Raw genomic sequence first — 24842 nt, 5'->3', positions numbered from 1 at the left:
CAGAAGCTGGAAGGAACCCAGATGCCCCTCAACAGAGGAATGGATACAGAAAATGTGGTACATCTACACAATGGAGTACTACTCAGCTATTAAAAAGAATGAATTTATGAAATTCCTAGCCAAATGGATGGACCTGGAGGGCATCATCCTGAGTGAGGTAACACATTCACAAAGGAACTCACACAATATGTACTCACTGATAAGTGGATATTAGCCCAAAACCTAAGATACCCAAGATATAAGATACAATTTCCTAAACACATGAAACTCAAGAAAAATGAAGACTGAAGTGTGAACACTATGCCCCTCCTTAGAAGAGGGAACAAAACACCCTTGGAAGGAGTTACAGAGACAAAGTTTGGAGCTGAGATAAAAGGATGGACCATGTAGACACTAGCATATCCGGGGATCCATCCCATAATCAGCTTCCAAATGCTGACACCATTGCATACACTAGCAAGATTATGCTGAAAGGACCCTGATATAGCTGTCTCTTGTCAGAGTATGCCTGGGCCTAGCAAACATAGAAGTGGATGCTCACAGTCGGCTATTGGATGGATCACATGGCCCCCAATGAAGGAGCTAGAGAAAGTACCAAAGAAGCTAAAGGGATCTGCAACCCTATAGGTGGAACAACATTATGAACTAACCAGTACCCCGGAGCTCTTGACTCTAGCTGCATATGCATCAAAAGATGGCCTAGTCGGCCATCACTGGAAAGAGAGGCCCATTGGACACGCAAACTTTATATGCCCCAGTACAGGGGAACGCCAGGGCCATAAAAGAGGAGTGGGTGGGTAGGGGAGAGGGGGTGGGTGGCTATGGGGGACTTTTGGTATAGCATTGCAAATGTAAATGAGCGAAATACCTAATAAAAAATGGAAAAAAAAATTTGAAGTTATAAAATAAAAGTTTCAGAATACTTATGCCAGGTGGTTAATGTGATTTTTTTCTAAACTCTTTCTTGTATCTAAATAGATTTAAATATCATGTAAGTTTTGACAGAACTGAACAGATCATCCTGAACTGCCAGAAATAGCAATAATCAGAAAATTACAAATTAAAATTGAAACGCAACACAGGAGGAAAAATTGCTTCCGAATACTGCCAATTGATATGACATTTGTTTTGCATCCATTATCTTTCTGTTATTTATAGAATACCATCAACTTTGGCTAAGCAGAACAAAAATCCCCATCCAATGTTTTCTCCATATTCTGGGCATGGTTGATAAACTACTTGTATAAATGCACACTGAAATGAAAACAGTATATCTGCGCCTTTCAGAAAAGCATAGAGCACATGAACAGAGATGCAGCATCTGTGAGTACTTACTAAGTGTACTTACTAAGCCAGGGTTAGGGGTGATCGCTACTGCTTTCCTTTTACATTTGAGTTAATTCAAAACTTTGATAATGAAAAATTCCAGGTTAGGATTTCAAGCTCTTTCTCATAGTCAATATATTCTACAATTTAAATAATGATGACATATAGAGAAAAAGCAACTAAATATTTTATTAGTAATTATCTTCTGTACGTATGTACTGTATTATACATACATTAAATATACATAAAGCTGTTATTTTTAAAAAGCAAATATGAAAAAATTTTAAAGCAACAAATTAATTTTGTTTATTTTCATTACTTCCTATATCTATGCCTAAAATCACTTAATAATCTCTATCCTAGCAAAATGTCATCATTTTAGTAAAAATACTTTATTTATCTCAATATTCACATTTATGCAGTTTTGATAATGAAGGAATCATACTTCCTTATGAAATCTTGGAAACCAGTGAATAACAGCCATAGCTTTTGGTAAAGCATTCATGCATAACTGCTTAAAAAAAGAAAAAGAAAAGAAAGAGCAAACTCTTGTTTGGTTTTGTATATTCACAGATTTAAAAGGGAGAAAAGAAAAATAATGTAATCTTCTTTAGAAGTTGGGTCGGCAAAAGGACACACAAACACACATACACACATGAGTGGTCAGGAGAAATTGGCAAAAATAATTTTGCTTAGAGTTCACAGCAATAGTCAGGTTGTCATGACAACTGAGGCACAGACAAATGTGGATCTGTTGCCAAGATGGTTCAGTTCTTCTATCCCCTTCTGCCCTCCAGTTACCGTGAGCTTTGAGATGAAAGTTAGATCCTAGAACAGAAAGGAAGTGCAGAGGCAATGCTCTCTGCTCTTTTGCCCTTGTAATGTAGGGGTTTTGACAAGCACAGTTCAAAGAGAATTACCTAATGAGAGCAGGAGAGCAGACTGGGCAGTTGGTTTTCCATGTTTCATGGAATGAGGACAAAGCTAAGAATTATTATCAGATGAGAACATCCCAGAGCATAGATAGTATTTCCAAACACATAGCTAATGGCTCAAAATGTTAGGTGGCCATGAACTATTCTTTGATTTAAAATGTGAGTCCACATACAGAAATATGTCTAAATCTAAAATAGGAGAGTAAAACAATTGAAGTAGGAAGCTTCTTGGTGATTCTGATATTAATATAGCTTTCTCCCAATTCTATTTCTCTCTATTGTAAAGACCTCATTTCCAGAAGAAAACTCTATGATGAGATCATAATTACCTCTGAAACTTAACTGTTGCTGAATAATTCATTTAAAAAATAGATAATTTAAAATTTACAGAAATTTAAACTTCTCTGATCCAGAGGTTTTTTGAGATTTTTGTGTCAAAGAAATTATGTAATAGAGCCCCTCTACCTTCCTCTCTGTACATCCTTCTCCCTTATACGTATTTAATGGTGATGGGAGCCTGAAGATTCTTAATTCTAAAGAAGCTTTATCTTCTTTGTAACATCCACTTCCATATTATTAAAATAAGACAAACGTGGGAAACAGGCATAGCCCACATGTCCTACAGTTGAAGCCAAAAAGAGAATCTGGCAGACAGCTGCATTTTGTGCATCTTCCATTGTTTTGAGCAGTTTATCTCTTCATGTGGTTTCCAAAGAAAAGGGTGAGCCATACAACCTTGTGATATTGCTCTTACAGCATCTCTGAATAAAAATTAAAAGGCACATCAGTTCTCATTTCAGTAATGCTGTGTATATTCTATCCCTAGAGACAACTTCAGAGCTGTTGGTACCACCAGCCCCTCTAGGATGCATTGGGATAGCTTGCCTATGTCTGGGTTCTGTACGGTTTTCCCAAAGACAGTAGTCTCACATTCTTTACATAAACAAACAAAGAAACAAAAAAATTTCCTTCTCTGTCTTAAATATTCCTATTACAGGTACATGTGTATTTGAAATCTGTTACTGTAGATTCTGAAGTAGAAAGGGAGAATAGAATATGTGATACAGAATAATTGATAGAGGGACAAGCATCTTAAACCTCTTAATGAGAGGACCATGGTGAAAGCTGACATGCTGACTAGAGAGGCTAGAGAGATGACTCCTTCCTTCTGTGTCCACTTCACTGTTCACTGATATGTGTTGATGGTACTAAAAGCGTCACCTTAATAATCTTGGTAAAGGTGAATAGATTGTGGTTTGAGGTATTTCCTACTCCAGTTTGTCTCTGTTCCTGATTTGTTGGTCTTCCATTTATTTTCCAAGGTGACAAAAAGATAAAAGGCAAAACAGCCATCCGTTAGGTCTAGTCCTTTGTATCCATAGATTTTTGTTGTATGTGAGATGCAGTCTATATGACAAGTCCACATACCACATCGGGAGCAAGTTTAGGGCAGAGTACTGAAGCTGAGTAATATTGAGTAAAAAGAATCCAAAAGGGAATCAAATAAATGTAACAAAAACACTGGTGCCACTTCTTTGACTGCCAACTGTTGCCTCAGCTGATCCACACTGTTTTAGAAATATGATCTGTCCCCTGTAAACTGTGTTCATTGCTCTTAAAATTCTACTGAAAATCAGTGGTTTCTCATCCTTAAATTGTCTTCTTGCAAACACCTGAAGTACTTAAAATTCCATTCTCTCTTCCCTTCTCTCTCCTCCCTCCATTTCTCCTTCCTTACCTTTCTCCCTCTCATCGGATATTACTAACTCACTTTGTATTTTAAATAAAGACTTCTCTTTGCCCCACACACTTGAACAAATGCCTCCTGGTAAATACGATGGTGCTTTTAGTTTTAGTAACTGGTCAGCATGGACATGAGAATTCAGTACAAAGTTAACTGAAAAGGCATCTTGCAAAACATGAGTATAACTTCCTTCTGGTCAACACAACCTATTATCTGAAAATAATTGAAAAGTAATGATATTGTCCACTTGTCAATTGCAACTTTGTACTTTATATGTGTTCTGTAACATGATGTATTTAATTATTGGTTTTATATGTCATATATCCTCATTTCAATTAAGTTATGAGGTCAGGAGACTAAAGCGTCAACCAAGTAATATGAAAAAAAGAATCAATATGACTTTTTATATTTGGTTATCTACAATGAATACAAATAGGCTACTGACAGTGTTCATGATATTCTGAGTATCTTCCTAAAAACTGATTCTTCAAAGTGAATTTGTGTTAGAAACAAAATTACTCCTTAGCATTACTAGGGAAGAAAGGAGAGTCGTGGGTGGAGTGGATCCAGTCTCTCATTTGGGGTCCTTTTCCATTTGTAACCCTAATAGCTTTCTGTTTAAGTTCAAGGGAATAAACTCTGAAGTGGAAGTGGATTCCTCGGTTCCCTTTTCTTTCATTGAGTAATCTTCTTTGATACAGCTCACTGCCAAAAAGAGAATCACCCAACACCATATGAATAAATTAGTTTAATATCCACATCTGTTTCCCACCCACTAGAAATACTAAATTAGCTGATTGAAAGAAATATAAAATTCCAGAATGAAATTTGAGATCATAGTTGAGAGATTGCCATCCATTCTATAACATTTTACTTTCATTTCCTTAGTTTATGAAAACTTAATTCCTTATTAATTAAGGTCCCATCTCCTCTTCAGCCCCAGAAAATAAATTCAGAACATAATTACTGGTGCATAACAGTTCCTAGAATTTTCAGTTACAACAGGTGAAAATTAACTTGCTAATAGCCGGGATGTAATTATATTCCGTTGACATTTAGCATTCAGAAAATATCCCTGAAAGTATCAAGTGCAGATGTTAAAATTTATAGTGAAACTGTTTTAGACATATAGCTATCCAGTATAGGAAGAAAAGACTCCAGATTAATGTGTAAAGATTAGTAGAACCTACTTCTGAAACACTTTCAATTTCCCAGGGTTCGGTAGCCATAGGAAACGCCACACACCAGTAATACCGTTCTCTTCTCTTGCTCTGGTTTAATGCTTAGCCTGAGTGACCTGGTGCACCTTGAATCTAGCTCAACCAGGAAACTTAATGTGGCTGTTTCCAAGTATTAGCATTGTTTGCAGCCCTTATTCCCAGCACAACTTTTTTTTAAATAATAGGTTAACTCCTTTGTTTAACTTTATTTGAACTTTGTATAACTTTTACCCACTTGAACCCCACTTTAATGTAACATGTAGCATCAATTCTTCTTGTCGTCCTGAAAAACAATCAAACATATACACATGCTGAAAAGGATGCTTCCATCTATCTCACCTCGAAGTATTCTTACATGACCCAACCTGTCCATCTCTTGCCTGTCACTACCCTCTGGCTCCTTGTCAACAAAAATTTAGGGTGGTCCAACAGTCTCCTTTGCCCTTTGTTCTGATGATGAGATGACTACAATCTTGGCTGTTGTTTATTGTTAGGTTAACAACATCATGTCCTTCTCTCTATCAAATCTGTCCTATTTATGAGGTCTAGATCCAAGTACATTTGGCAAGCTTCACAGTTTGTACCTAATTTCCAGTGTCCAAAGAATTTTCTTTCGATTTCTTATCTTCTACAGCTTATACCCATGATATGTTATATCTATTTGTAGATGGCTATAGAGTGATAATGATGGGAAATAAACAGGTAAATACATGGATAAAATCATATTAGGGAATTTACCTGTATTTATATACATGCTGAATCATTTTCATTTCCTTATCAATACCTTGAGTGATGGGATTATAATTGGGAGATAACTTAATTTCTGGGGAGCCATTCCTTTATAATTTTTGAGATTATAATCTAATTCCATTATGTTCATCCCTTTCCTTTCTTTCTCTAGACCAGTGGTTCTCAACTTGTGTCTGAAATGGACCCTTTCATAGAGGTCAGATATCAGATATCCTACATATCAGATATTTACATTATGACTCATAACAGTAGCAAAATTACAATTGTGAAGTAGGGATGAAATGATTTTATGCTTGGGGTCACCACAACATGAGGACTTGTATTAAAGGGTCACAGCATTAGGAAGGTTGAGAACAACTGTTATAAATCCTTTGACATTCCTTCCCACTCTTGCCTTTCAAGATCATGGTCTCTTTTATATATTCACTAATTGATATTGCATGCACATGCATGCATACACACATACATGCACACACACAAACTCATGCATGCATGCACACACAAAATCCCATACACATTCATTCATACAAAATATGTTTCTAAATATGAAATGTTAAGTCTATAAAATGCTACCTGTATATGTGTTTTCAAGTCTGACCATTTGACACTGAACAAGCAATTGGTTTGCTTTTCTATAGGAAGGTCACCTCTCCTGTACCCAGGTTGACTTAGTTGTCTGTAGTTCTTTGTCTAGGGTTGAGGCCTTGTGAAAACCTCTGTCAAGTTTGTCTTAATACTTTTTATACACATAGCCCAAACAACTCAACATAGTTCTCATTTATCAATGAATAATTAAAGTAACTACAGTGTCATATGCATAGTATAGTCTTGACAATCATGGGAAAGTATAAAGGTAAATTAATAAAATCATATTTCAATTCATATAATCTTTACTAAATTATAATAAGTAGACTCAATAAGAGGCATATAAGTTACTTCTGCTGATGACTTTATTGATTCTGTCCTTACATTCTTCTTGTTACCAGTGAGGTGAGTCATAAAATTAGCAAAAACACTCTTCTTTATAAGCATATTAGATAAACCTATTTTTAGGAGAATAGTAAGCTAAGCCTCAAGTTTTTTTGTTATCAAATTTATGATACAAGACCAACAATCCTCTTCATTGTCCATTCTATCTTTTCTTATATTTTTAGGTTGTAAGATAGTACAAAAATCTTCCCCATTATAGACACTCAATGAATCATTAGTTTCAGTTCTTGAGCAAAACAGAGTCTAGCTGTCTCTAGAGTGCTCTCTCCAAACAAGGTGTTTCACTGTAAATGCTGGTTACAGCGGTATGAAAAAAAAACCACTGCCATCTAGTTGACTAGACAAAAATAGAAAAAGTAAAAGAACATATGTCCAAGTAAAACAAAGTTATAGTTTGACAGACAGAGTGGACTCTCATTAACAGACAGGAAAATTTAGTCTAGCATGCCAGAGGAAGTGGTATTCACAGTGAACCATGAAGAAGGGAAGAAGATGGAAGACTCTAGCCTAATGTAGGCCTCAGCAGGGAGAATTCAAAGCTGAGATTCTTCAAAATGAGTGATTGGAGGTACTATGGAAAAGGTAGCAAATGACAGCTACTCTTTGGACCAAGTTTCTATTTCCCATTTCCTGTTTCCTTCTCTGGTACCCTTAGAAACTCCCTGCTCTACAAAATAACACACTTCCATGTTGGTTTTTCTTTCCAACACATCCAGTCCTTACACATGGCCTCCTGATAGATTATCTAGATGTCTTAATGTAACTTAGTGAATTGTAAGTGTACTTTCTTTTCCTCTTTATTTCATCAATTCTTGGAGAACATCATACCATTTTATAATATTCAGTCTCTAGCTCCTCCAAGATCCATTCCCTTTGTGTACTCATTTATGTATTTTGGTTTTGTTTCTAAGCCCGTTCAGTTCAACGGGCACCTTCCATCATCCAGTATCTATCACTTGTCAATAGCTCCTTAGCTAGGAATGGTACCTCATACCATCTTCCTCTTTCCAGGTTGGAATTTTGTCTGGCTTCCCATCATAATTTTAAAAATCTGTGTTTCCCTAAGGCTGCTAATTTGATTGAAGCATTTCATATAAAAACCTGCATGAAAAATAGGATTTTATTCTCAGTGGGATATGTTTGCATCTAGAAGGAGAAACTCATTAACTCAAATGAAGATTTTTTTTTTAATTCAAGGGAACATGGAAAAAGGAGGGAACATTTATCAAGTAAGACGAAAGATACAGTTCAGAAGAAAAGCTTCTTAGTTCTGTTGACAGGCTCTCTGTTGTCCGTGTCTCCACCTTCTTTAGGTACATTTAATATCACTGTCAAATTATTAGCATTTCTTTACCTTTAGGAGTTAAGTAAATCAGTCTTCTCTGAGAAAATTAGTATTTCTCAAAATTCAAATCACATTTATGAATTTATTGGGCTGCCTTTGTTTACTGAACATTGAACTATTTACAATGCGGGCCGCATTCAGAACACTAAGAAGCTGTGTACATAGCATACATATCTATTTAAATAGTAGTATTTCAATATGCCTTGTGTTTGAAAAGCAGAATTCCTATTTTAAGTAAAGTGAACTCAGATTTAGCACTTAATTTAGTGTCTGCCTTCAACTACAGGTTTTCTTTTCTTTCCTAATGTCTTAAAATAGCTTCATTAAAACCTTGGGAAATGCTGGGATCCTTTGAGAGATGTTTCACTACAAAATATCAGGTTAAATTTTCCAAACCTTCCAATACTATCCAGGATGACATTGACATGAAGTAGAAATTAAAATAAGTTCCTCCACTTATCTCAAAGATGGGTCTGCACTTAGTTTGGTTCTTAAAAAAAAAAGTCAAGAGAGGAAGGTCATTGGTGGGGAATCTTGACAAGTCTTCATTAAAAGCACATCCAAGTTAATAGAAAAGTCACTTCTCTCTAGCTCTTGACATCCAGTCATACTCTCCAGTGATGTAATCATAAGCAGCACACACACATACACACACACACATGGATGCACACATGCACACACACATACACACACACACATGAATGCACACATACACACACAAATACACATGCACATACACATACACACATGCACACACATATACACACACATGCACACACGCATACACATGCACACACATATACACACACATGCACGCACACATGCACAGATACATACACACACATACACACACACACATACACACACACACACACACACACACACACACACACACTGGGAGTGGGTGGAGTAGAGACAAATAACTTACTGAGTTTCTTCAAATAATTTTTTTTGCATACTTAGTTCATCAGTATACACAAGTCTAACAAATTTTATTTCTCAATTGAGAATGTTCTTCCATCAGAATGGCCTGTGGGAAAGTATTTGAGGCATTTTCTTGATTAACAGTGCTGTAGGGGGGAACAGTCTATGTAGGGTAGTGCCATCCCTTGGTAGGTAGTCCTGGGTGGCATAAAAATACAGTTTGAGCAAGCTGTAGAGGATCAAGCCAGTAGCAACAGTTTCTTTAGTTCCTACCTCCAGGTTTCTACTTTGCTTTACTGCCTTGATTTCCACCAATGACAGGCTGTAAGCTTCTGTAAGTCTTTCCTCCTCAAGTTTCTTTTGGCTAAGAGAGGAAATAGGATAGCTTCTCATTTATAAAAGTTGAAAAGAAGTAACATTACTCAAATTAGGCTGAAATTATGAAAGTTAATTATTCCCTTGTTTGGATCTTTAGTTCTGCTTTATGTACTGACCCCTTACTCTTGTCAATAAATTCATATGCTTACTTGAAACCTATAAGAATATGCAAAGTTCACCAGGCGGTGGTGGCGCACGCCTTTGCAGCACTTGGGAGGCAGAGTCAGGCGGATTTTTGAGTTCGAGGACAGCCTGGTCTACAAAGTGAGTTCCAGGACAGCCAGGGCTACACAGAGAAATCCTGTCTTGAAAAAACCAAAAAAAACAAAAACCAAAAAAAAAAAAAACCCAAAAGCAAACAAACAAACCCCAAAGAACAAAGAATATGCAAAGTTCATAAACCTTCCACCTCAACAGAAATTCAAACTCTGATATTCCAACAGCATGGGCTAGAGCTTACTACTATGCATACTTAGCTAACAAATGATGGGAACTGTTTGTTTTAAAAGGTATGGTTAATTCAACACACCAACAAGCATTTAATATGAGTTCAATATCCCAGTGCCCTTTTCGATAGTGTAAAAGAGGCCCTGTAGAGAATCATTCCTCCCCTTCTAAGAGAGGGCACTAGGCTCTCCATCAGGAAAATACTTTTCCAATAATTGAGCCATTGCTACAAACATAAACTTAGAATGTGTTTCTTCTTGACCCACCCTCATGATTTCTGCAATAAAAGTTCCCCATGTGTTTTATTTGTGTCGGTTCTACTTCCATTTCAAAAGCACCAAGAAAGCCCTGGGAGCCACAATGATTAACGGACTGTTCTAGAGTTTAAAGTGATTTCTCAACTGTGATACCTTCCAGAGCACAAAAGAAATGCTCAAGTAGGTCAGGAGCTTAAACTGCCCAAGGGCCTACCTCATGCCAGTGGTAGACAGAGGGTCGGAAATTAAATTAGTGCCAGAGACTTCAATGGATCGTGATTCAGTAGCGTCAAATTGGATAGGAAGGTAAGACAATACAACTGTAATAAAGCCTTAACACTTCACTCATTCAGACTTTTGCAATTTGGTATTTGTATTAATCCAGATGGTGAGTTGGTCTGAAAATATTCTGCGCATTCTGTGACATGCTTGATAAGGAAACGGGGCAGGGAGCCCTTGAGTATAAGAGAGGCAAGCCTCAAGTAAGCTTTATCTTGGGAGCTAGAGTGCAGTATATCCATGGTCACATGAAACTTACAGAGTTGGTGACAGTGTTGTTGTCTTGTGATTTCAGAGAATGAAGTCATGATCCACACAAGGGAGAGATGAGGATGAAGTCTTGTTGTAGGAGTATAGCTGGAAGATATAGATAGATGATAGATAGATAGATAGATAGATAGATAGATAGATAGATAGATAGATAGATAGATAGATAGATAGGTGATAGAGATAGAGATAAAGATATAGATAGAGATAGAGATAGAGATGATATAGAGATAGATGATATAGATATAGATAATGGGCAAATCTCTTTTAGAGCAGAATGAGTCCTCTGAAGCAGATGACAGTTGAGCTGCTGGTGAGAGTCTTTTCTTAAGACTTATGGTATCAATGGGCATGAAGCATGAGGAAATGAGTTGAGTCCATTCAGCTCATTCATTCGATGTCCATGTGCCATTCAGTTTCTGTCATAGCTTCACTTGGATCTCTTGAGCTGTGATGCTCATCTAAGTGATGTGAAAGAAGAGAAAAATTACATCATGTCAGAGCAGGAACCAGGGCTCCCTTCTGGCAGCCTTGGCCTCTAGTCAGAGAAAAACTGAGGATATTTCTGCCAAGAATCAAGGTCTTTGCCCCTAAATAGCCTGACTAGTTTCTGTCTCGTGTTGTCATCGATGTGTACTAGAAAAGAGAACTTACAGATGACATTATGGGAAAGTTGCCCATGAGATCAGACACCGACAAAATATCTTTCAGGATTGATTTACCAGGTTTATACTGTGATAACTACAAAATGATATCAAATGCCATGCCATAAATTGAATCTGAATCTACAAGGAGCTAACCAGTGAAGTAACTCATGATCCTCTGTGCTCTTAAACAGGTCTTAGCTACTTGTTGGAAAGTCCTGTTTTGGTTCCAGATGTCTTTATATTACTGTCAAGAATTATTAAGTGGGAAGAAATAGTTAGTAACTGGCAAAATGTATGGTCAAAGTTTCTTACAGTAGCCTAACTTTCCATTGTCAAAGCTATGATTCAGAGTTCAAAACAATTATTTCTATTTTGTGAAAATACAAGTCCCTACCCAGTGCACATTCTCTATTGTCTAGTTCCACGTGTGTGTATCATCACCATTTCCAGCCTAGTGCATATTTAATCTTGTTTCCTAAAGGATGTTTCTTAATCTGAGGCAAATTCATACAGTGATATGCCATATCCTGAACTACGGTTCCTTTAAACCTGATAAATCATTTCAGGATAGTGATGAAGTCTGTGTGGTCAGCCCACAGAAGCCTTCCTCTGCTGTCTTTAAAGCTCCATGGACTCCAAGTGACTTCCTAAATCAATTATGGCATTTCACATGCAAAACCAAAATAGTATTTTTTTTCAAGCAGCATGAGACAGAAAATAAAAATTAGAACAAAATGTTTGGCACCACTTACTTTTTTCTTCTGTGTATTTTTCTCTGTGAAGATGGAAATGACCGAGATGGTTTAGCTGTAGATCGAAAATAAAAAGCAAAACACTCCCTCTTTCCACCCCCCATGCTCTCTCTGATGCCTACTGAATACAACTCAGTTTGCTTTGTTTACTCAAAACGTCTCCCTGTGGCAGGGATGTTTGCAGTGAAGTGGCAGGTGCTGGGAGAGTGCCAGCCAGTCAGCCTGTACACTAAGAGCTCTGCAACCTTTGGCATTTCTCTACTGTGCTCCCCCTTTGAAGGCCTGTTGTGCTCTGATTCTGGCATGCAAGGCTTGCGATATCTTCAGGCTGAGTCCACTCAAAGAGGTAACATTGAAAAATCTACAGACTATCCAGAATGACCAGGGTTTACAAGTTAACAGTTGCTTGGGGCCAGGTAAGAATCCTCTACTTCTTTTTTGTTGTTTTGAATACAGTGTTGCATAAAAATCAGGTATAATAATGCCATTCAGGGACAATGTTTATATGTCCATTCAAATTCTAGACATCTTGTTTCGAAAGTTCCGAGGTACTAAAACACAAATAAATCTGATGGTCTGTTCCCGAACCCATGAGCGTTTTTTACTGCTATAATAAAGGAATGTTGCAAGTGTGGTTTATGCTTTTGTGCATAAACCATTTTCACATCTTCAAAGCTGTATTTCTACAGTGATAATGGGATCACATGTTGTGTATCTTCTAACTCGAAAATATTCCCTGAGAAGATATTCTCTTTTCACAAGGAAATGAAACATTGTGTTCCACCATCATTACTTAGTAAAAATCATAATGAGGTTAACAGTTGTACCATCAATTATTTCAAGATTAGGTATGCTTAAATATTTCTAAAAGTGTATTTAATAGAGTGCCCTAATGAACCTATGCTATTAGCTGTAAAGAGCAAGTGATATATTGCTTGGTAAAATGGAAGTAATTTAAAATGAACTGAGAAAAAAACTTTCATTAGTTTAAGATTTATAACTTTTATTTTAAATATACATAACATTAAAATGTAAAATCTGCAAAAAATCACCTTATTTTATCATTTGTCTTCATAATAAGGAAAATGGTAATTCTAAGATAATGAAGGTTTTTGAAATACTAAATAGATTAAAGTGACAGGAGGTATTATTTGACAGTAATACCAAGCAAATATTAATATTTTGCTACACCCTTTTTATAACAAATCTGCATCACACGATTAATACGGAAAGTCTGTTCTATGTGTGGAGTTCCAGTATAATTTGGATCAGACATTTTAGGAGTATTGTTTCAACAAGTTACTATACTGAAAAAACTAAGGACTGATTAATTGAGTTTCATTAATGGGAGGCAGACTCCCTAATGAGATGCAATATTCCAAAGGCTTCATCTGGATTTTGGATGTTTGGAACAGCCTTCCCAGTCTGCCTCACTGAAGGCAAACTGCTCCCCACAAAAGGTCTTCTCCAGTTGCAGCTCTTCGGGGCTAGTGTATTCTTGGTGGAATTATCTCACCCATTGATTGATGCCCTGGGAATTTTAGTGTTCATACAAACTAACAAACGTCCACCAGACAAGCACCAGCAATGCCCAGCTGGCTCTTTGTCCCCCATGGGAAATTTTCTCAGTTAGAGGCTGGTAATTGTTTAGTGCAGCTGCCGCTGTTTCAAGGGTGCCAGCTCATCTGAGCCAACTGTATGCACACAGCCATGACTCATGAGCCTGAGAAAGCACACATCAAGGGTGGGTGGGGGACTGCAAGGACTCCATTTTAAAATTGCCTTCTTCTTTGTCTACGATTTGAGGGAAAAATTCACAGTGAAAGGTACTTATTTAAGCAGTATAAATATCCTATATAGTCATGAATTTCAGCTATAGAAGTGCATTATAATCTTGCCGTTTTTGAAAGCACTCGCTGTATATATCTCAACAGTCTTAGCTCTACTGTATGCGTTACAATAACAACTATATTGTAAGAACTGTAGTTTCTTACACACACATGTGCATGCAAAACACACACAAAAACACATATACACAAATACACACAGTCCCAAAACACCTTACACAAACAAACACCACACACACATGCACACTCACATGCACATGTACACAGTGATATAGATTAAAGAAAGGTTGGTATTCAGAGTGAAGAACAATCTGATAGAGAATAGATATGGAAGCCTGAGTAGCTGGCTTTGTGCCAAGATAGCTGGCATGAGAGCTTGTTATGGAGTTTCCAAAAATATTCTAGAAATACCAGAAATACATTTTTGTGAGGAAAAAAAGGGATCATTACTCTGAGGCGATTTGAATTCATTAGGGCTTTATTGTCAATTAGAGAGAGCAATCTTATCCGGGATATTACTTGCTTCAGTAGTATGTAAATGGCATAATTAGACAGTGTCATCATACTTCACATACACTAAGTTATCTCCAGGGATCTCCGTAGTATATATGATTGGACAAAAGTTTTGACACATCAAGTACCTATTGTGGAGTAAGAAATTAAGCTCAGATTTAATGTCTGGAACAATAAGCATTTGCTGCCTCTGGTCAGGAATTGAAGACAAGTTTCCTTGGGAATAGCTGTGGGTCACTCCAGGTCTTTTGCAAGGCTGACAAGGTATCTGTAAGTCATGGCTGCAATAAAGTTGGTCATAACTATGGGCATCTCTAGAATAAATTAGGAAATGGTCTTTTTCCTTTCTCACTTACGGTTTTAGGATCTAGAAATATTATATGTTGTCCTTGGGATTTCCACCAGGGCTTCCTCTCACCACTTTTCTTTTACTGTGGAGGCAAAGATGGAGTAAGAGAGTATGCACAATACAAAGACACTGTCTATTTGTAACTTAGTATTAGTAACACCCTTGTGTCTTTTGCTACTACATTCTGTCATGAGAGTCAAATCTATAAGTGCAGCCTACATTCATGAGGACAGGATTTCAAAAGAAGGAGAAATCACTGGAGACAATCTGAGAGACTGCTTACCACATGGAGGGGCCATCTTAATGTCAGAGCCACTAATTTCATACATTCCAATAAAACTTCCTTTATTCTGGTAAAGTGCTCCTTAGCAGCTGAAAATCTGAATGGACAGAGCATGTTTGTGGAGTTCAGAGGAGAACCTGGGGAAGCTGGGTCCCTCCTCCCATGACATGGGTTATGAAGCTCATGCTCAGATGGACTGCCAGGCTTGGTGGTTATGTCAATCATTTGTTAAGACATCTGCTAGTTCAAAATGGTCTTCAGAATCTTGGGCTTTAAATCTAAGCAATGTAAGTTCTAACCACAGTTATGCCATGCGATGTTATGATACTGGAATGTTTATATAACACATGGGCATTCAATTTCTTCACTGAAAATTTATTTTGATAGAAATAATGTGAAAATTGAGAAAAAATAAACCTTCTTATAGGTCTTTACTCCACAGTGTCTAGTTTATACAAAGAATCCCATAGCACTGTAATTATAAGTCCCTCATTATTGTCTGGAGTTATTTCATAGAAAACTATAAAACAATACAAACTAATACTCTGAGCTTATTTTTAAGTAACACTGGTGTTAACTTTGTCTAGAAAGGTTTGCCCTCAGATGTTTTATTAATGAGGATTTCATACGCACCTATAACATGGTTTGATCAAACCCAACCCCATTTGCTTCCCTCCAATTCTGTCTCTACCCTGTAGCTGCTTGTATTCTAATGCGAATTGGGTTCCCCAGAAGTATACATGAGAAGGTCTGCATGTAGCTTCTGGGAACCTACCCCCAGTTAATTCTGATTGGCAAATAAAGATACCAGCAGCCAATAGCTGGGAAGGAGAGAGAGAGAGAGAGAGAGAGAGAGAGAGAGAGAGAGAGAGAGAGAGAGAGAGAGAGAGAGAGAGAAAGGATTTAGGGTTCCTGGGCTTGGGACATTGAGGAGGAAAGGAGAAAGGAGGAGAGATGCCATGCCTGAGGAGTTTGTAGGACAGAGCAGTAGGATTACCATGTAAAGGAGCCAAGGGAACACAGCTAGAGATCTATTGAGTCTATTGGGTCAGGAGCAACTAATACGTAACATAGACATTAGTAAGTAGTAACTTGGAATCATTGGTGGGAGGTGGATTCTAACAGCACAGAGGTTAGGCAGTTGTCAGCTATTGTGCTGCTTAAGGCATATTAAAATATAAAGGCTGTGTGTGTGTGTCTTTCATTCGGAAACATGGAAACAGTTGAGTTGGGAAGCAACCCTGTGCTAGGGATTTATGAAAATATTATTAATCTTTATGGATCCCAATATGGGGCACTATTTTGTTGCAGGTATTTCCAATCCCAGCAAGCCCATATTAAAAGTACATGATCCAGTTATTATAATTGTAAGCTACATGCCTAGATGGGGAAGATCCAGCACTATACTAACTTATTCCCCATTACGACTTCTTGCTACTTGTAGTTTCTCCTGGCCACATGGTTCTGGTTCATCAAGGCTTCTTCCTCCTCCCCCTCCTGCTCCTCCTCCCCCTCCTGCTCCTCCTCCCCCTCCTTCTCCTCCTCCATATCTACCTACTCCCACTCTCAGACCTCTAGTCCCACCTTTCCCCTCCACTGCCCAATCACTGGTTCTAGCCTTTATTGACCAGTTAAAATGGGGAAAAGTTGCATGTGAGATCACATGAGTGTGTGATGGACTGTGTGCTGGTGGCAACCCTTCTGAAGGAAATGGAATTAACATCAAAATACAAGCAGCACCAGGCCAATCCACAACACTATTCTGTCTACATTTTCAACATATGCTCTTAAAAAAAGTAGTCACAAATCTACTTTGTGGTGTTTCTGTGTTACATAGGTGTAGAACCATCTGCCTGGGTATATTTAGCCATGCAGTGGCTAAGACTCTCTTTTCCCTGTTGCCAATATTGTCTCAGATAAGGTTTGGCTGTCACCAATCCCTAACCCAACCATTCTAGGGTGTTTCCTTGACCTCATGGGTGTATTATGCATGCAGTCAAAGCCACAGCGAGCTCATGAGCTCATGTGTGTAACATCCCTGTGTTGTTCCATAATTACTATTTCACAATAGATGTCTACTCACTCTAGCTCTTTCAATTATCTTTCCATCTTCTCTTCTGAATGGTCTCTGAACCTTGAAAAGGGGGAGGTGTCAAATAGATGTCTCACTTAAAACTAAGCACAGCACAATCTTTTATTCTTCACATGTTGGCCAGACCTGGGTCCTTGTATTAATTGTCATCTACTACAAAGAGAAGCTCCTTTAATGAGGTTGAGATACACTTATCTGTGGGCATAATGATAAAAATTTAAAGGTCAATTTATTTCTGTGTCTGTGTCTGAATAAAGGTACCTGATTCTCTCATGGGTCCTATGACCTAAAAAGGTATGGAGCTTTTACCCAGAGAACTGCTTAAGTTACAACTGTGAAACAGGCTTTAAATCTAATTAGGAAGTGAGTGGTTATTCTTACAACATTCATGCCAAAATTATAACAGTACCTTTTTCTCAAACTTCTATTTGAGGAACTCCAGTGAATCCAAATTGCTTTCCTCTAGGAAGATTTTACACACACACATAATTCCACACTAGGAAACTCTTCTCTGTCTTCTCCAGTCTCTATGACTCATTCTGTCATGGTACTAAGCACATTCATTGTCTGTTTCTTAACTTGCTGCAAAGGCTGTTTATTTACAATATTGTGGACCATACTAAAATGTGAGCTCATCAAAAGTAAAATTGAATGTTTTGTTTCTGTATGCATGGAAAGTAGCTCAGGGCTACTATAATATGTTTCCAATAAATATGTGGTGAATGATTTAATAAATGAAAGAAAGAATGAATTAATGATTTGATAGTCTCAAATTTTAGAATGATGTTGATATAGTTTCTTTCTCTATTTGATTCTACCTCCCACACCTACTAAAAACCCCAAATCTTGGTTCCATAAGCACTTTCCTTCTATTTATTTGAAGAGACAGCTTCTTGAACACAAGTTGTTTAGATCAAAGAGCATGCATTTTTTTACAGGAGTAGTTCTTAAATTACAATTTAGATGACAGTCAGTGTTTCACTGACTCGCTGTTATTTTGTGTTTTGAAGTCTATAACTTGATAATAACTGCATCATGTCACAAGCCTATCTATCGCTCACAACCTCCTCACAAGCCTTTTCCAAGGTTTCATTTTTTTTTTTTTCTGTCTGCTCTCTGACATTTCCAAAACGACATACAAGTATACACATGAGGGCTTGCCTATATGTCAACAGTAAAATATAACAGCACATCAGAGTAACTATAATGAATTTGTTACATTCATTTGTTAAAATTCATATCTCCAAGCATTTCTTACACTCTGAAGCAAAGAGGAAAGAGCCAGATTTGAAAAATCTTTGAGTCTGTATTTGCACATTGAAAATACTTGAGGATGATGACCCTTGATACTGAACTTTCTAGATTACAAAACTGAAAACTAAATTTCTCTTATTTATAAGTCATCCAGGAACCAAAAAGGACCAAAACTTGTGCATAAAAGTCCATTTTTCCATGTTGAGCAAGCATAGTAAATTACATTTAGAATTCGATAAACATTGATTTCACAAACTTTACTTTAAAAGTCACTTTCACTGCCCCTAGAAGGGTTGCAGGTGTGACTGCCGTATCACATATGCATCAGCAAGGGGCAGAGAAGAGAGAGGCTATGGCTACAGCCATTGTTCTGACCTGTGAAAGTCTGAATGATTGGTAAGCAGCCTAACATTCCCTGAAAAATGAGAACCTGCCAGTCCAGGGAAAGAGGTCTTTGACAGGGAGCTAGCTTCTCACACTGCAGAATATGCACATGGGAGATCTGGCCCTACCCTGTCCTGCACCATGGCAGCACTGGGGAGAGCAAGCCCTGGATCTCACCTGAGCAGCACAGGACAGCTAACCCTAGTGGTTAGTGGACCCAGAGAGCATGAGCATGGGAGATCATGGGGAGCCCCAGCCACTTGTCTCCAGTGTTGTGACATGAATGAGGGAAAGATGCCACCCACCCCTTGCTACCTACAGCAGGCAGAAGAGCTAGCCCCGAGGTCATCAGATCTGGAGAGCTGGATCTGTCCCTCACCTTCGGCAGTACTCAAAAGAACAGACTAACACCTCACCTGGTCCTAGATATGGGCTTTGTGGTTATCCAGACCCAAGGGTGTGAGCATGAGAAAGCTGAGGCATGAACCATGAAGAGATGTCCTCTCTTCCCTCACTCCTCACCATCTATGGCAGAAAGAAGATCAGCTCCGGGAGTCATGAGAATGGGAGAATAAACCGTGTATCTCACTGGCTGCAACTAGAGAGCAGGCCCTGGGTCCCATCTGGGCAGCAGGGTAGAGCTGGCCTTGGTAGGAGGGGGTTCTGGTGAGCCAGCCCTGAGTATATGAAAGCAGGAGAGCTGGCGGATTTACCAGCTCAGATACCTTTCAGGACCAGATCTAGGCCTTTTGATTGGCCCATCCCAACATCCTTCCATCTATCAACTACTTAAGTGTATGAAGGGCTGGTCCTATAGGTCCAAAACTACAGGATCTCCATGACACAGAGCAACAACAGGATATCTGAGAGGAGTCATTAAAATGAACATTTGCAAGGAAAGAAGTGTGAACAAAAAGGTACACTATAGGACACACTGTGACACACTAAAGCTTCCACAATGAGTTTATTTTTTATTTTTTATTTTTTTGGGAAGGTTGCAAGGATAAAGGACTTGTTTGAAGAGAAGGTATGAGTGGGATTGAGGTGCATGGTGTGAAGTTTATAAAGAACCAATAAGAATTAACTTTTTATGAAGTCTTTCTTTTACAAGTAGAGATTGTATTTCATGATATAAAAATCCAAGATAAATAAATATTTCCCCAGTTGAAAGTTGTCATATTTACGTAGGCATGGAATTTTTGTTCATTCAAACATGAAGCGAACGCCAACATAATGTAAAACAGGGATACTCAGGCCTTTACTTTTTACTATTTTGATAATTTGCTTACTAATGAAGTTTTGTTTGTCCCTGTGATCTATCAATTCATTTTTTAAAATTTTATTAGTTATTTTGTTAATTTACATTTCAAATGTTTTCCCCTTTCCTGGTTTCCCTCTGAAAACCACCTATCCCACCCTCCACCCCCTGTGTCTATGAGGGTGTTCTTCCACCCACCCTCCCACTGCTACCTCACCACCCTCTCGAATTCCCCTGCACTGGGATATCAAGTCTTCACAAGACCAAGGGCCTCTTCTCCCATTGATGCCTGTCAAGGCCATCTCTGGTCCATATGCAGCTGTGGCCATGGGTCCCTCCATGTGTACTATTTTAAATACAAGATTATCTTCTTGTCTACAGGGAATCATCACTTTCGATTTCTCAGAAGCACAAGAACTTCTGATCACACCCCTAGCAACAAATAGTATGGTCCCTCTTCCAGCCCTTCATATGGAATGCTTCAGGCTGTTTTTTTTTTTTTTTTTTTTTTTTTTTTTTTTTTTTTTAGTGTCTTGTAAATTCCCAGAATAAAAATTCCCACTGCCAGAGGAGAAAGAACAAAATTTATCCTGAAGACAAACAAAATTATTTGGAAATGATATACAATGATAAGTAGCCTCACTCCAGAAGAGGGGATGTAAACCGAGATCCAGATAGACGTGTCTTTCCATTTTGTAGTAATACTTTCCATTTATCCTTTACTTGCATTTAATTAACATTGAGCATGCTAGAATCACTGTTCCTCATTTCAGAACATATTGTTTTAAAGGTTAGGATTGAGCTAACTTGATGCTTCTTCTCTCTGAAAAATAAACAAATAAAACAAAAAGCATGGGGTCCAATGTGTGCTCTCCAGCTGCCCCTGGGCATAGAGCCTGCCATAGAATGTGTTTGATGTACCCAATGTCACCCCACTGTAGAAATTTGATGTTTTTTCCTCTCCCCCAGCAGCTGGGGTCTTATGCAGACTGACACAGTCTCTATGAGCTCATAAACGCTGTTTCTTTGAAGCCACTCACCAACTGTGATTCTTACAATCTTTCCATTCCAAGTTCCTCATAGGTGCCTGAGCACTGAGATGAAGAATATGATATTGACATCCACTTAGGGCTTAATATTAGAAGTTTTATGCTCTGCGTATTAACCAGTTGTGGGTTTAAGTGTTAATTAATATCTACTCCAAGAACAAGCTTCTGTGATGAAGGTTGAGTAATGCATTGACTGGTGGATATAGCAATAAAGTAATAGGTATGATAGTGCAATCAGTATAGCCTGTAATGTCTCAAGGAGTCAATAGGACCCCATTGACCATCAACTCAAACTTTAACTAATGTATGAAATCCAGAAGTTGGAAAAACACTACCTTAAATGCTAATGTCAAATGAAGTCTGAATACATTACATGTGAAAAGCCTCAAATAAGTTATCAATGAGACTGAATTAAAAATATTTAAGATATGAGTTACACTAAAGGACATCGTTTCCTATTTGTCATTTGAAATGTGACATACTATCTCAAAAGAAATAATCCATGTGCTTTGATTCATCCATGTTCAATAGAAAGTTGATCAGGATCATTTCAAATACAAAGTTGGGTTTGAAAGAAAACCTAGACTATTTTATATACTGGTAACACACGAAAACTACAATGAAGAAATCAAGAAAAGTGATGCACAAGGACAATTGTATTTTACACATTTAATAAAATGGCAGTTATTGAGAAAATTGTGCTCCCCGTGAAGTGGCTTGATTTACACTTGTTCCTTGAAGGTACAATGCCTTATGCTTCAGTTACATTCATGCTTCCACCTAGGAGGAATAAAAAAAAATCTTATTAGCTTTCTTTTTCCTAAAAATATCAAGGCTAAAATGTGTCTGATGAGACATAATGTATAATATCAGCCAAAATGGAATTTGTGACCATTTAGAATCAAGAAAAATGACCTCCCACGAAGTTATCCCTGAGAAGTGATGGGAGAAACAGGATGCCTGTGATTATTCATACAAAGTTACCGCTTCTTCATCGAACCTTCTAAATAAGCTAAAATACCATTCTTGTTTCTTTTCATTTATTTTAAATTATGCATGTGCTTATTGGTTGAAAGCTACTACAGAAATCAAAGGTGATTTGTTTTAAACGAACTAAATCAGAATTCTTCTATATGACTTGATAACAACATTGTTAGAAGGCTGTGTTTGATAACATTATCCCATTAATACCCTCAGATAATTTTTGGGTATAACTATCTCTATATGATGATAAAATCAGTCTTATATTTAATTTGATGACCCAACATGGATTTTAGTATTAGCATAATACGTTTAGTATTAGCTTATATTTTTCTTTCATGAAGGATCTGGTAATACATAATTAAGATAAAAGTGCTTTTATAGTTTTCACTTATCATGAAACTTTAATCCATATCTTGAGGATAGGGTATCTATTTAATATTTTCATAACTTTCTCTTACATAAATCTGATTTCTGCTAAACCTTCGTTAAGTAGGAAAGCAGAAGAAAGTGAGGGACAGAGGTGAAAGGGAAAGGGTAAAGAAGGGAGAATTATAAAAACATAGGAAGAAGAGTTAACAGCAAATTATCTGGAAGCCATCTCTTTATACTTCTGTGGTTATATTAGTTTGGCTTCTGGTATATTGGCCTTTATAAACCTTATTCTTCTGGGTCCCCACTGAAGTTTGTCAGGTCCCCAAAAAGAACAAATCCAGGAGGCAAATGAGAGCCTTCCAGGAACCTGTTACTAAAGTAAATTACTTGAGTAAATTCTTGCAGTTAGAATAAAGTATCATAGACTCTTAACCAGTTCCTACCTATCAGATGTGATCTATCCAAGTAAGACTCATCAACTTCCTCTCATGTAGAAATGTCCCTGTTGTCAAAGCTGCTTCCTAATGAATTAGCTCATTTCTTATTTGAAGATTTAGCTGGAAGAAAAGGTTACTGTTCTCTATATTTATAGAATACAATATGATGCTTTGATATACATCTTCATGGTGGAGTAATAAAAATGACTAATTAATACATCTATCTCAAAGCAAATCTCAGCTCACATCTGAAAGTTAGCAGAGATTTTGCCTTGGGAGTTTTCAGAAACCTTCCTTCTATGTGCAACCATCTATTCCTCAGGCAAAATGCCACCCTTGATTCATTGGGACCTTGAGCAAATTTTCTACTAGTGATACTGTTGGTATATTTGTTATTATTCTTTGATAATTTAATGCAGTATATTTCTATCATGATTTTCCTGACCCCCAACTCCTCCCAGATCCTCTACCCATCCCTATCATATTTTTCTTACTATTATAAAAGACATAAAGAAGAAAAGACATTTAAAAACAGAGGAACCTTTGTGGTGTTGGTCAACTATAGTCCTGAGCACGGGACCTGCCTTGAGATGTGTGTTTGAAATAAGAGTCAGTATAATTGATTTTCACTCTTCTATTGTCTATCAATTGCAAATAGCTTCTTGGCTAAGAGTGGAACTTTTTTTTATATATATTTTTATTATTACGTATTTTCCTCAATTACATTTAGAATGCTATCCTAAAAGTCCCCCATCTGCCCCCAACTTCCCTACCCACCCATTCCCATTTTTTGGCCCTGGCGTTCCCCTGTACTGGGGCATATAAAGTTTGAGTGTCCAATGGGCCTCTCTTTCCAGTGATGGCCGACTAGGCCATCTTTGGATATATATGCAGCTAGAGTCAAGAGCTCCGTGGTACTGGTTAATTCATATTGTTGTTCCACCTATAGGGTTGCAGTTCCCTTTAGCTCCTTGGGTACCTTTCTCTAGCTCCTCCATTGGGGGCCCTGTGATCCATCCAATAGCTGACTGTGAGCATCCACTTCTGTGTTTGCTAGGCCCCGGCCTAGTCTCATAAGAGACAGCTATATCAGGGTCCTTTCAACAAAATCTTGCTAGTGTGCGCAATGGTGTCATCGTTTGGAGGCTAATTATGGGATGGATCTCTGGATATGGCAGTCTCTAGATGGTCCATCCTTTTGTCTCAGCTCCAAACTTTGTCTCTGTAACTCCTTCCATGGGTGATTGTTTCCAATTCTAAGAAGGGGCAAAGTGTCCACACTTTCGTTCTTCTTCAGTTTCATGTGTTTTGTGCCTATGTCTCCTCCTCCATTCTGGGACTGTCTGGCTTGAGCCTGTGCAGGTCATATGTATCATGTTACACTCTGTGTGAGTTCACATGTGCTTGTTGCTTCCATAAAATGCTGTTTTCTCACAACCTCTGTCTCTTAGGATCATTCTGTCCTTTCCTCCATGTGGATCTTTGAGACTTTGCGACATGGCTATGATGTGAACATCTCACTTGGGGCTAGTGCTCTAATGTCTCTCACTCTCAGTAACATCTGTTGACATTTTGTCTGCCTCTGCTTTAATTACCACCTATTGCAAGAAGAAACTTCTCTGGGGACAGTTGAGGGATACACTGATCTAATAGCCTATGTCATGTCTAGTTATGTATTATCTTCTTTGTACCCATTTCTCCTCTTCAGTCCTCATCTTTTCCTAACAGAAACAGAATATGTGTCTCTCATCTCTTTCAC

General features: G+C 37.8%; 1 protein-coding gene and 1 non-coding gene across 19 annotated transcripts in view; both read left to right on the top strand.

The window, feature by feature from the left end:
• Positions 1–24842, top strand: part of Kcnh7 (potassium voltage-gated channel, subfamily H (eag-related), member 7) — a 490878-nt gene that overhangs the window by 362787 nt on the left and 103249 nt on the right. For 2 of the 18 annotated variants that reach the window (XM_011239317.3, XM_011239316.3), the window contains exon 1: positions 12355–12677. The exons of the other annotated variants lie outside the window; for them this stretch is intronic. In XM_011239317.3, the coding sequence (XP_011237619.1) occupies positions 12639–12677 (39 nt within the window). In that variant the 5' untranslated portion in view covers positions 12355–12638. Of the gene's footprint in view, positions 1–12354; positions 12678–24842 lie in introns of those variants that run through there. 18 annotated transcript variants of the gene reach the window in all.
• Positions 18877–19012, top strand: Gm22020. The gene has a single exon (XR_003954224.1). It is a non-coding gene; the product is annotated as a small nucleolar RNA SNORA17 (small nucleolar RNA).

Source organism: Mus musculus, chromosome 2, assembly GCF_000001635.26.
Source record: "Mus musculus strain C57BL/6J chromosome 2, GRCm38.p6 C57BL/6J".
Classification (NCBI taxonomy): Eukaryota; Metazoa; Chordata; class Mammalia; order Rodentia; family Muridae; genus Mus; species Mus musculus.
The sequence above is the reverse complement of the archived record's forward strand: the minus strand, read 5'-3'. Positions and strand labels throughout refer to the sequence as shown.